Source organism: Coregonus clupeaformis, chromosome 6, assembly GCF_020615455.1.
Source record: "Coregonus clupeaformis isolate EN_2021a chromosome 6, ASM2061545v1, whole genome shotgun sequence".
Taxonomy (NCBI): domain Eukaryota; kingdom Metazoa; phylum Chordata; class Actinopteri; order Salmoniformes; family Salmonidae; genus Coregonus; species Coregonus clupeaformis.
Window position 1 is genome coordinate 46,073,553 of NC_059197.1, and position 13,722 is coordinate 46,087,274.

The following is a 13,722-nucleotide window of genomic DNA, read 5'->3' on the forward strand; positions in this document are numbered from 1 at the left end:
GCAAGGAACCACTACTACCACATGTACAAACAGCCATGCTCTCACACACATATCTGCATGTTCACAAGGCCGTACACAAGGCTGTGATGAACACACACATCCAGGGAACACTGTGATGGAGGATGAGAAGGAACAGAAACATAGATGTTACAGAAGAGCCAGTGACCACAGCCCACCATAGCCCACACTTTCTCCAAAACACTACTCAACACAACCATAATCAGTTTCTATGCTTATTCTCAGTCACCCTCACCACAAATCCCACCACTGACTGACCATATTGATGACCCAAAACATACAGTAATATAGAGTCACTTTTCCTTCGCCACTCATACACCCAAACCCATGCTGTAACTCCAGACTCAGCAAAACACAGTCTATCGTTGATATTCAATCCATATCAGTGTTGATAATTAACATTGTGTGGTGGCATTGCTGAGATCCCTAGACATCAGTGGTCCAGGGAGGGCAGCTTTTAAAGGGTGTGACTGTGAGAGGATGCTGAGAGGATACTGAGAGGATGCTGGTCGAGGGAACAAACAGAAACCTTGGGAAGGGTCTCAGGGCACTGAGGGCAGTCAGTGTCACAGCAAAGATCAATGGGGTCATCTGTCGTGTGTGTGTGTGTGTGTGTGTGTGTGTGTGTGTGTGTGTGTGTGTGTGTGTGTGTGTTCACGCCATTCTGTCACCACAGACAGAGATATGGTCACAATGTCGCCTCTGTCTGATGACCCCCTGGCCTACACTCATCTGACCATCTGCCTGTCTACATTAATTAGTGTACCCCTTGGGGAGAGGAAACCGAAGACACTAGAAATACAAGAGGCACAAGTCCCTTATTTGTTTTTGGAGAGGTGGGGGAGGCATGTGGTGTGTACGCGTGCCTCCCAGTTGTATATCCAGGGGAAACGTGGGGAAGCAGAGTGGGTTCCTCCGGTGTTTACCTTGGGAATGTTGGGAACGTCCGAGACAGGATGCATGGGTCCAGGAGGAAGCCCTGATACCCGGGCCAACCCAGAGTACATTGTGCCACAGCGATCTGGTGTGCAGGGACATCAATTATACTGCTGGGCCGGGTGTGGAAAGAGAGCCTGACACTGTAACTATCTATACATATCCTTCGCCTGCTAAGGGGAAATTCGCACTAGAGCACTGCACAGAAGCAGGAAACATCCTTGTACTTTGACTGTCTTGGCCTCGTTAGATAGCTGAGAAAAGAAGCATACATGTAAATCACTGTATGTGCTGCCAGTAAAATATTTTTTTTCTACTTTAGTTTTACTTTTCATTCTTTCTATAGAAAGTGTCCTATTCCTCTCACCGACGTTAAGGGGAGGAATTTGTACAAACGTGCGAGGGGTGAATTCATTGCTACGCCGTTAGAAGGACCGAGTAAGTGGACGGAGGACAGAGAGAGACAGAGAGAGAGGGATCGAGAAAGAGAGAAGGAAAGAGAGAGAGAGCGACCATGATGGAGCTGACGATCCAATTGATCCCTACAGGTGAGATCATCCTGTCCCCTGGGAAGAATGGAGAGAGCTACTGCCACAGCTGCACCAAGGTGAGTCCATCCAGTCAACCTGCTCCTCATACGCTTTAAATAACTAGATATCCAAGAGTAGGATTTCTTTAGCCTGGTCCTAGATCTGTTTGTGCTGTCTTGCTAACTTTTCCAACCTTGTCGAGACAACACAGACATATCTGGGACCAGGCTAGGATTTGCCTGTGGATTTGAAAGTAGAGCTGATGTATCATTTTAGAGGTTCACTGTGCATGGGAAAAAAGTTGTTTACCTTGGCCGCTCACTCTGGTTATCGCTTGACCACAGGAGGATGGTGGCACCTTAATTGGGGGAGAACAGGCTCATGGTAATAGCTGGAGCGGAATTAGTGGAATGGTTTCCACATGTTTGATGCCATTCCATTTGCTCCGTTCCAGCCATTATTATGAGCCGTCCTCCCCTCAGCAGCCTCCAAGCGGCTTGACTATGTACAGTAGATTTGTTTGTACCAAATAGTTGGCTTGATAGAGTGTAATCAATATCATCCTCATTCGATTTTTCCACTCAGTGCCCGCAGTCAGGAAACACGTGCTAGGCCATTGATGTTGATTATGCATACCGGTCCAGCAGAGTGCCAAGTGAAAAACGTTACATGTGGCTCATAATGTGCTGGCTACTTCAGTGTGTTTGGAGAGTGTGAAGAAGTGTGAAAACTTCATCCAATGTAAATGCAGATTCAGAAAAGTATACAACAGAAAATGAATGGTGGACTGGCACTATCTTAATTTCAAGATAGAGAACGTAATTTGAATAAACTAATTATAAACAATAAGAAAATCCAAACCAACTGAATGGTTGATTGCCACTTAAATAACTATATTAACATAACACATTATCAATTTAAAGAAGGGTTACATGTTTCTCTATGGAATGGGGAGAGCATTATTCTCTGCCAATAAAATTGTCTCGAATCACATTTTTGTTGCACAAGTTCCTGGTGAATGTGAGCGAGTGGTAATAGAGGGGGTGGGACTGGGTCTCCAGTTCACACAATCTAAAGAATGCAGGGTGTGGGGCTTTAAATCAGACAGCACATGGTGAAATAACAGGCTGTGCCATAGAAAGCAGTGCAGGTTAAAGGAATGTTGGACTAGTACACAAACCAACTTTGACCAACTTGGATCTTAAGAATAAAGTACAACCAGACATAATTAACATGATCTGATAAATCATAATTTATCAACTTTAGTTTGAGCCTTGTGTTAATTCAGTGAGCCGGAATGGCTAATGACGTGAATGGTATGGAATGTAGGTGAGTTAAATACAGAGAAATTCCTGAACAGCACATGCATTTCCCATGTATCCAAACATTCCGCCATGGTCACATCACCCTCCTGTGCCTCTGATTGTGTGTGTGTGTGTGTGTGTGTGTGTGATTGAACATGTGGACTTGTGAACTGAAGGCACGTGTAGTGTGCGAGTTAATGAGTAGGCATATGCATATTTTCTCATTCCTTATCGAGAAAGGAACAACGCCCTCATCCAGTTTCACACAGACTCTATGGTGAGAGACAGAGACACTCCCTGGAGTACAGTCTGTCTTTCCAATGAACAGGGCCTTGTCAACAGGATAGAACCTTTCCTCCCAGCATAGTTAAAGCAGGGTGAGGAGGGCTTGCACAGCTGGGTTGTGTGGGAGAGAGTGTTTGTGTATGTATGTATGTATGTGTGTGTGTTGTGTTTGAGAGAGAGAGAGAGAGAGAGAGAGAGAGAGAGAGAGAGAGAGAGAGAGAGAGAGAGAGAGAGAGAGAGAGAGAGAGAGAGAGAGAGAGAGAGAGAGAGAGAGAGAGAGAGACTATAGTACTGAATCAATCACTACCCCCTCTGGCAGGGGTGCCATATTGCAGTCCATTAGCACATACATATATGGCACCAATAAGGCAATGCTGACAGTGGACTTTTGTTACAGTGTACATGCCTCAGACATATAGCCTACTATGACAGTAGAATGTGTATAATAGACTAGAATAACATTAACATTTATAGCAATAGCAAATTGTTCATCTCGCTGCCACAGATCTGATGAAAAACGCGCATGTGGCCACACCCTTTCCAAGAACCATGCAATGCATGGCAGCACACGGCCAGAAGGTGTAGTGACAGGTCTATTGACAGTAGAGGGTAGAAGAACACTACTACAAAGTCAGCGAATGGAAAGTGAGTTGAATGCCGTCGGCGGTTTTTATTTTCTCGTTCAGGATCATTTTCAACTGCATGTTCTCACCAGTACAACAATATTTACAGACACTCTCAACCCTTGTTGTTCTTAGGGTAGGAGCTATAGGCATACATCCCTATAGGAATACAATCCATATAGGCAGACATTGAATAGGCTAATCAAAGCAAGGAAGTGTGCTCTCAAAGTGCAACATTAGGTTCACACAGGGTTGTCAAATGCAAACATTGCGTAGGCTACTCCCCATATAGCCTATTAAGTGTTACGCCTGTTGAAAACAGTTTTAAAAGAAAATAGTGAAGGCATGATGTAAAATAAATGATATCACTCCTTAAGTCTGTGGGATGGGTCTCGAGAACTTCCTGGTATCAATGCTGCGTTCATAACCAAGTGTGAAGGTAGTATTTACCATATACGATTGGGGAAAATCCACTTGAATGCCCCTTCAACCCATAAGTGAGGAAACTCGTCTTTTGACGCGTTCATGTGCTAGTCGGAACTAGGAAACTCCGAAATGTCTGACTTGCGGCACGTGCATAACTATAACCAGTTAGTAAGTCGGAAATGTCAGAGTTCCGACAAGCATTTGCTGCATATAATTTCTGCGCTTCGAGTTCACCCACTTGCTGACCTCTGTCGTCACCTTGTCACTAACTAAGGAAATTACCTCTTGATAACATAATTTTCAAGAGTTTAATGTAACAAAAGATATTCATAAAAAGTAATCTATTAATATGGTTTTCGAACACTATCATTTGTTTACAACCATTACTTTTTTATTATTAACAACAAATATGACACAATATACCAAACAACACAGACAAACTTTATACACAGGGGTATACACATTTAAACTAAAATACATAGGCTTCACGGGAATTTAGGATTCGCTTTCCTTTTACAAGCATGATAGCTGTTCTTTTAGTTTATATTTAATGCAGCAGCTTGTTGATCATTAGCCAATCGGCGTTTCTCAACGAGTTCAAAGCACGTGAATGCATCCAACTTGTATTTACGACTTCACAACTTGTAATGACCACCTTCCCAATTAGTTATGAACGCAGCATAAGGGCTGTTGCGTGTTTGAAAGAAGGAGAGGAAATTACTGACATTTGTTCCACGATTCACCGGGGGACTGAAATACTGAGTGTCTCAGAATAATATAATTCTATTTTTTTATGGCTTAAAATGACTGTTGTTGTATACTTGAAGTATATTTGCTAAACAACGTTACTCTTAAAAAAAGAAAAGAAAGTGTAAGAATTTAAAATAGATGAATAGTGGTGGATAGTCTATGCTACTAAGGCTGTCGAGAGTTAGCCTATTGCATTTGAGATAAGAAACCTTCACTGTAGAATTACAGCCGTCATATTGGAGTTGCTTGTGGGGTCAGTAACGAGGAACCGCTGACAGGACTGGTCACACAGAGACGGAGTTGAATCTGGGTTTTTCACTGTTTTGCTGGTCTAACGAGAGAGAGAACAGCTTGCTGTCTTTTTGTAGCCTACCGGTGAAGAGACATCAGGGCGAAGTAGCCTACTGTGTCGTATTGACTTCGGCTCATTGAAGGTAGGTATATCTTGAGGTACCTTGTTTCGCCTCCGTTTCCTAAACAGGCTGTTACAAGGTTATTTTATAGCCGGAGGAAGTTTGCGTGCGTCATATTTGTGGCAATGTAGCAAGTCCGTGACGAGGTGCACGCTTGTGTGTTGAAAGTCAAGTGCTCGTGCTGTATATGGAAACAAGTCTGTGAAAACAATCACTAACCTTTGATATCGGGTTTAGAGCTTATGTCTGATTAACAAAGGTTAATTAATTTAACTTAAGACACCTGGTGTAGCCTAACATAAAATAGTGGTTTAGTAGACAACTATGTTTTAATAGATAGGCCTACTCACACACCACCAGGCAGCTTAGACTAGGTAAGTTGTAAAGTATCACTAAATAGGCTATCTGGTTGTAACTACTACGATAAATATTTTAATTCGCCAATGTATGGGATCCTGAGGCTATTAGGAGCGGCTGTCAGTCAGGGAAGCAATACCATGCATTATGTAAATTAATTTACCACCTGAACAGCTGCCAATCCATGCCCTGCCCTGATTTATGTGAGCTAGCTGTGTGTATGTCTCTTCTTGGGTGACCTGGGGTTATGTCAACAAGACTGTGAGTGTCCACCTGTCCAACCCCAACTGTATATAGGGTTGAGATTTGTCATTGCTCTCCATCTTATGACTGTATATGTACAGATACAGTAATTAAAAAGATAAGCCTACAGCTTCATCTTGATGTTTTTTTAGGCAAGCACTAAAACCAATCGATGGTGTTGTCAATACTGTTTCCCACAACATAACTTTTGTCTGCTGTTTAACTGTAGCCGAGACTTAACATTAGACTAGCTCGGAGGGATGCTATGATTTCCCCCCCCCCCTAAAAAGAACTCATTGCTACTAGGATTCCAGTTTTAGTCCACGGCAGAACAATTTGGGTTGAGCTTTTTCCCAGCTGTCTGCACTCTACAGATAGCTAGGCATCTCCCAGCTCTGTCTCACACAGCTTGAGAGACTGACAGTGGCATTCACAGAGCCAAACATAACCCACTGCTTGAGCCCATCACGTTGTTAGCTTAATATCCTGTTTGCATGTATCGCTCTGCCATTGGGCAATTCTGTTCTGTTTTATGTTTTTTAAAGACCCCCCCCCCCCCATGCTTTTGTCATCTGCTGCTACATTTGACCAGCCAATACGTGTTGTGTGTGACATGGATGCTCTTGTCATAGAGCCAGCTGTCAATGCTGCAGAGCCTTACCCCAGGAGACTTCAAAGGATACACCTGCCTCAGTGCCTTGGCCTCTTCCACCTCTAACAGGAAACTCTCAGGGCTTACCACTCAAACTTGGCCAATATGGCTGCCTGGCTGGTTGCCCTAAACCATTTCGTCAACCTCTTGGACTTGGTCTCTGAAGACACCCCCACTAAACACTCACCACCAAAGTCACCAACACTGCAGTTTGTTGGATAACCTTGTTAGTTGGAACAGATGATGAACGGTTGGATTTGTACTAGAGACTAATGAACAAAGATTGAGAGGCGATGAGAAGGGAGATTATGTGAGTATTAGGATAGGAACATGCTAGGTCAAATAATATAAGGTCTGGACAACATTCGTCCAGGCCTTGTGAATTAGTGGACCTAGGGACAGCTTGCAAAAGTACTGTACATTCTCAGTTGCTATGGTTTCACAGGTGTGGCGTTTCACACACCCTGACCGTGACTATTTTGAACATGGTCTTGGTGCCCAGAGTTTGAAACCCAAGCAACAGAGATATGGGGCATGTCTGGGACAAGCTGCCCTGATAACAGCCACATTGATGTAGTTCTGTCCTTGAGCTGTTCTTGTCTATTCATGTTCTGTATTATTTCATGTTTTGTGTGGACCCCAGGAAGAGTAGCTGCTGCTTTCGCAACAGCTAATGTGGATCTTAATAAAATACCAAATACTGTGATGGATAGTGAGGCCAGACTGATGTTTCACACCCTGGTAGAAGTGGAACTGACAACATTCATGAATTAGTGGAGGAGGACATGGAATCTGGGATCCATAGCCTGCGTATATTTAGATACCAGAAGTATATGGTCATCTAGGAAGGGGGGTGGGACAGACAGACAGACCGAGACTACTTATTGATTTGGAAGCTCATGTGACAAGTCTGTGAGAGTGAGGGAGCAATAGGCCAAAGTGAGGAAGGAGAGAGCGAGAGAACATGTTTTGTGGGCATTTGCTTTATGTTTGTTTTGAGTCTCGCTCACGTGAACATACTATTGTTTAGTCTGCTGTGTTTTGTATGAGAGCAATTTGGAGAATGAAGGAGAGGTAGAGGCAGCGCTTGACTTGGGAAAGAGCTCACTGGAGCTGAGTACCGGCACCTCAACTGTTCTACTGCTTGAGCTCCTGTTCCTCTTATAGAATATTAGCTAAAAAGTATTGTGGAGATCCTGCATCTAAATATAAACAGTACCGGAACCCAAAATGATTTCCATCACCAATTTCAGTCCAAGTCAAGCATTGGGTAGAGGGGTGTATATAAGGAGTGAGTCAGTCTGGTAGAATGCGTGTCTGGTAGTGAGTCAATGTAGAGTGCTGCATCTAGGCCGGTGAGTCATGAATTGAGCTGGTTGGAGGATCTGGAGTTTGTCTCCTTTTAGCTGTGGCTTTTCCACCAGAAATGTCCCAGCCTTAGAAGAGTAGAGAGCCCCGCCCTGGTACCAAGTCCTGCTTTGTATCAGGAGCAAACTCCAATCAGACTGGAAAATCCAAACCTGGATTGTGTTCATTAAGGCACACCGTAACAAACTTTTCACAAATGATGTGGAACAGAAAATGAAAATGGGCTTTTGTTATTAGATGGTTTCAGATAGTACCTCCCTGTTTTGGTCAGTTTTCTTCCATTTCATGCCAAGTGAGCATGACTAGTAGAGTATGATGTGTCTCAGAATTCGAGACCTTCACAGTTGTCTGAAAATGTACATAACATTTTGTCTGTTGAGCTGCTCAGTCATCCATGTTTACCTGTTTAAGCCCAGGCACTGTGCTGACTAGGTATGTTTTAGATCTCAATCCCTCTTTGCCCCCCTCCCCCACCACCACACACACACACCGTGACTCACACATTCACACTGATCAGCCTGAAGCTGTGAGATATTTGGTTAATCCTCTCTCTCTCTCATTCCCCATGGCCTTCACCGTCAGGGCAGATGGACAGGGGTAGAGTGAATGTCTGTGGGAAAGGAAAGGGGGTGGAGCTTAGAGATCCTCTTTCCATCGCTAATCCTTCACTTTGTGGTAATTCTGCTCCATTAAACTAAACATAGGAATTGGTATTAGTTGACCTAGTAAGCCTAGCCTATAACATCCATGGGCATGATGCCATGATTTAATTGTGGTATTATTGCGATATAGGCGTTATAAAGCCTTGATGAATGAACATTTTGTTCATGGTTAACTCTCACCTCACCGACTGAAGTACATAGTAAAAGCATTTTAGTGATAGTTTGTGCATGCATCCTTGTATCACGATAACCACCACGTCTTCTCTAACAAATGGGCAACACTTGGACGCAATGCATTATCCAGACTGGAGACTCCTGTAGTTTCAGTACTGCTTTCCGTAACACTTTACTTAAAGCATGCACGTACAATGCTTTATAATTTGCTATAAGCATGTATGAGACTTTATAACTACTTCTCATTAACTTGTGCCTCGTTGTATTCCAGCCCTCCTGCTCCACTCAGATGAACGAGGTATGTGCTCACTAAGAAAATGGCCCCTTTCTGTGGTAGATAACCTGTAGCCTTATGGAACTATCTCTGTGGAACTGCACCTCTTTATAGGGCTGTGACGATACCATTATCGCAATATTTTGTCCATGGCAAAAATGAAAACACGATGCAGACAACTCTTTGGTCCTTTAAAGACCTGCTGTATGTATAATATTGTGTGCTATAGCTTGGAAAATAAATGTGACTCTGGATGACAACATAATGATGTTTGTTTCCAACATCAGGGCCGTTTTCCTAAAGAAGTTAAATCCTCTTTGTGTTTTGTTTCCCTGCAACGATTCTAACGAGTATCGCGATACTGGTCTCGTCCCGGCCTTATCTCTTTACCCAATGACTGTGACTCTACCACACCCATACCCTGAGACTGTGTCTGTAAATGGTCCATGTGCTCTCTCTCTGCTGGCACACCTACCTATTGTGACCCACTGTGTGTGTTTGTTCCCACACTCTGTGTACCAGCCAGAGCCCTACTTGTCCACCTTCCTGTTGTGTGTATTGTGGTCCTCTGAGAAGTTAACCTGGCATGGATATAGCCTGGTTCTAGATCTGTTTGTGTTGTTTTACCACCTCCTCATTGTCATGCCACGTTTGGTAAGACGGCACAAACTGATCTGGGACCAGGCTAGCATGGAAAGTTGGATACAGTGACTGTACATAAACTTTGTTCCTTTCAGTGGTTGTCAGTGCTGGGACCTTGGCCAGCAGCACTGTGCCTGCCTGCCCGCCCATCCCCCCTCTCTCTCTTCCTGATTGGCCAGCCTGCCAGCCCTGCACGTTAACCTTTACCCAGGTCCACTCCATGACTGCCTGGGCCATAAGCTGACAGCAATCCCAACGAGGTGTGTCCTTGTGTTGTCCCAACTCAACATGGTAGAGGAAGGGTAGAAGAGAAGAGGAGGGGAGGAGGGAGAGTATGGGTCATAGGATAAAAAAATATTCAGGCCGGATGGATTGGAACAGGGCTGCGTTCAGCAGGACACAACGTTGTGGAATGTTGCAGATAGAAAGGTCACAAATAAAGCTGACGTGATTCCATACACTACATGTCAGAGAGGCATGGTTGTAGCCTGATCAAGAGAACTGACCATTTCGTTGAGCTATTGCGCGATCAGGCTCGTTCCACCAGTGTAGCATGTTTGTTCTACGTCATATATATCTATATCTGAACGCCAGCCACCCACCCACCCACAGGTGGCGGTGTAGAGGGGGATAGTAGTAAAACTAGTAGGAAGTGTCTCCTCTGTCTGTCAGTTAATTGATTGATGAATGTCAATGCAATTACTGTAGAGCCTCTGGATTGGCAAACCCATTAGCCAAACAATCACAATGAGTTTACCACTGATAGGCTAAATTAAATGTAGGGCTCTGAATTAGACAAGGATATTGCATAGTTCCTATGTCAGCACATACAGACCTCCTCTATTCTGATACATGTATTGTCAGTTCAAACGAGACTTTCCAAAACCTCAGTTCCAGTGTTATATCACATACTCTATGAAATAGTTATTCCAACGGGCCAAGCTCTTATCAGCTGCAACCAATGTGGGAGTCTTTCGGTCTCAAACAGAGCAAGGCATGATAAGAGCTTGGCCCGTATGGGAGGCAAAGAGGGGGAGCGTGAAAGAATGCAAACACTGCCAAGGAGATTGGGTTGATAAAAGGAGGTGGAACAAAATGGAGTAACACCTGGCATCATCTCTATCAATCCCTCGCCCAATGGCCTATGTGTTGCTCCCACTACACAAATCTCTGTCTATACAGAACTCCCATGCAAACACATACTAGTCTCAGCTTACATGGGACACATAGCGGTACATTCATACCACACCCAAGTCTAAGTCCAGGTTGGGTTTAACTATGTGCTTGGATGGATAGCCTGCTTAGTGCACGGAGCAACTGTTCCATTAGTGTGGTCCACCCATACTGTGCTCCCTATAGGCCTGTATCTCTCCATAAGCTCCTGTCAGCTGTCATCTGATCCTCTAATAACTCTGTCCTGATTGGTCCCTTGGGAGAGGAGCGAGCTAAGCCCTGTGTATTCAGGCCCTCTGTCTCTCTCTGCCTCGGGGGCAGTGTGTGTGAGAGAGAGAGGGAGAGATATGGCATCCAGTAATTAGGGGGATGTGATGCGTAGAATGAGAGGGCGGGGAGGGCGCTTGTCTGTGTGCCATTGTGTTGTAATGATTACAGAGCTGTCTGGTCATTCGTGGGTAGTAATAATACCCAATGACCTGCCACAGAGAAGGGTGTGTGTGGAGAAATAACTGTGTGTGTGTCATTGCCTCAGCTGTTGCCGCCTGACCCCTGTCTCTGCTCTGGGAATGGTTAGGGACAAGATTCCAGAGAAGTTGCAACGTGAAGTGTGTTTGTCCCCAGACGGTTGAGCTCTTCCGTTGGGAAAGAGGCTGTGCTTGCTTATGCCTACTCTGTGCTCTGTGGGACCCCTGTTAGGCCCAGTTCCAAGCCTCAAGTTTCATCATTCCTAGATTGCTGAATTTGTTGCAAAGTCAAACCACACACAAACTCACATCATATGGTGGGTTTTATTTTAAGTCTCCCTCCTGTAAAGTATTGATCTAGTGTAGGCCAATGGTTGAACATGTGTCTGTTGTCATTGCTTTGGACAATATGTATACTCTAGTATTGAACCATATTCACAAAGTGTCTCAGAGTAGGAGTGCTGATCTAGGATCAGGTTAGCCTTTGAAATCATAATGAATGAGATTAGATGGGGACCTGATCCTAGGTCAGCACTCTTACTCTGATACACTGGATGAATACGGGCCCTGCTCTGTTAGGCTTCTGTTCCCTTGTCCATAAGCTCCTGTCCTAGATGTTCCTATGAGCAGCTGAGCACCATAAGGATAATCAGAGCCTGTGTGTCTGGGTGTGGCCTTGTGTGTGCTGCATGTCTGGCACGGTGTCTGCGGTTAGGAGTCAATGCGGTATGTTGTAACAATGTTTTGGTTAGAGAAGTGAGGAGAAATGGTTGATATATGGGATGGGAGAACTGGTTACATCATTTGATATGCTGTAGGATAGATAGATTTTTGGCAGCAGTATGCGAAATCCATTATTTAGTCCTTTGTGTCGGGCAGCAGCGCAGTTGTTATTATAATAATAATAATATGCCATTTAGCAGACGCTTTTATCCAAAGCGACTTACAGTCATGCATACATACATTTTTTGTGTATGGGTGGTCCTGGGGATCGAACCCACTACCTTGGCATTACAAGCGCCGTGCTCTTCCAGCTGAGCTACAGAGGACCAGCATAAGAGAAGCCATACTGAGAAAACAGGAAAGGCCGCGTTAGACATTTTGACAATTTGTGGAAGTGCTTCTGATTCAATCCATTTACAGTGGATCTGTGATAGTAAGCAAAGCATTAACATCTCCAAACAAAGTGACGCCACCCGCCGGCCGACAGCACACTACCTTTCATCAGAGCTGCTGGAGAAGAAGAATAAATGTCCTCACTCCTCACATATTGAGCTTGGGGAAGATCTAGGGACAAGGATAGTTTGTGGACAGTATTTTTCTACTATCTCTATAGAGGACATGGAGCTTATAGGACAAGAGATGGAGCATATATGACTGCAGTGGGAAGCCTCTGTAGACTGTACTGTATACCCCTCAGCCTGCTGCCTGTAGTGGGAGATGCCCATATAAGGCCTTGTGGGTATAAAGAAGCCTGAGTGGGCCCCTCTAGCATGGGGAGGAGAGACCAGGGAGGAGGGAGGACAGGCCCAGCTGCCCTATTTGTACTGTACTTGTACGAGTTCCAGCTGGATGGAGCCAGCCAGTGGTGTGCACAGCAGTCTCCCAGATATTGAGACAGGGACGAAAGAGAGGGTGAAGGGGTGTTGGGGGTGGGGATGAGGATGAGAGAAATGTTTGGAGTTCCTCCTACTGCAAGTCTCCGCTCGCCCCTGCTGACTCGAAAGGCTTGTTTGCTGCGTGTGTGAGAGAGAGTGTGTATTCCCTTTGTTGGGTGATTGCCATTGCCCTACAGCCCCATTCCTCACACGTCTTCACACTGGACCTGTTGCGCTGAGGGCAGGGTCAGGCTCACCTCAACTGAGATGATTGGTGTGGGAAAGGTGGTGATTAATCACTTGTCACTAAGGATCAGTTTAGCAGTGTAGCCTCTAATGATGAAGAGTAAGAAAAGCTGATCCCAGACCAGGGTGTAGCCTTGTTGTGAGGTAGATGGCTGCCCCCTTCACCTCGCCCACACAGAGGAATCTCCACTGATTGATTTAGAGACTCTGCTTGCGTTTGTGTGTGTGTTCAAACCACTTCCTCCTCCTCTTTCTTGCTGGGGTTATGGACACAGAGAGAGAGAGAGTAGGGCTAACCAGGGCTGGCTGGCTGGGATAATGTCTTTATGGAACACTGGAGACACTTTAGGAAATGCCTGCACGGCCCAAAGTGCTGGCTCCGCAGAAAAGAGGATTGTATGGCAGGGTGTCTCTCTGGGCAAGAATGAGAAGCAATCGTGTGTGTGTGTGTGTGTGTGTGTGAGAGAGAGAGTAAGAAAGAAAGTGCTCTATTTTGGTCTGTTTGCTTCCGTTACCCTAGCAAGCGAATTGCTGTAATATTGCTTTATTGAACTATCCTTGGTGACAAGATAAACATTGAT

General features: G+C 44.8%; 1 protein-coding gene across 5 annotated transcripts in view; it reads left to right on the top strand.

Annotated features, from left to right (window-relative positions):
• Positions 1-1,088: 1,088 nt before the first annotated feature.
• Positions 1,089-13,722, top strand: part of LOC121567464 (unconventional myosin-Ic) — a 51,990-nt gene continuing 39,356 nt past the window's right edge. Inside the window, exons 1-3 of one of the 5 annotated variants that reach the window (XM_041877522.2) lie at positions 4,823-5,306; positions 9,013-9,039; positions 9,753-9,917. Coding sequence is in view for 3 of the 5 variants with exons in the window: in XM_041877517.2 (XP_041733451.1) it covers positions 1,469-1,561 (93 nt within the window). In the remaining 2 variants the exon portion in view is untranslated. Of the gene's footprint in view, positions 1,562-4,822; positions 5,307-9,012; positions 9,040-9,752; positions 9,918-13,722 lie in introns of those variants that run through there. The other 4 variants (XM_041877520.2, XM_041877517.2, XM_041877516.2 and 1 more) reach the window with 4 other exon arrangements.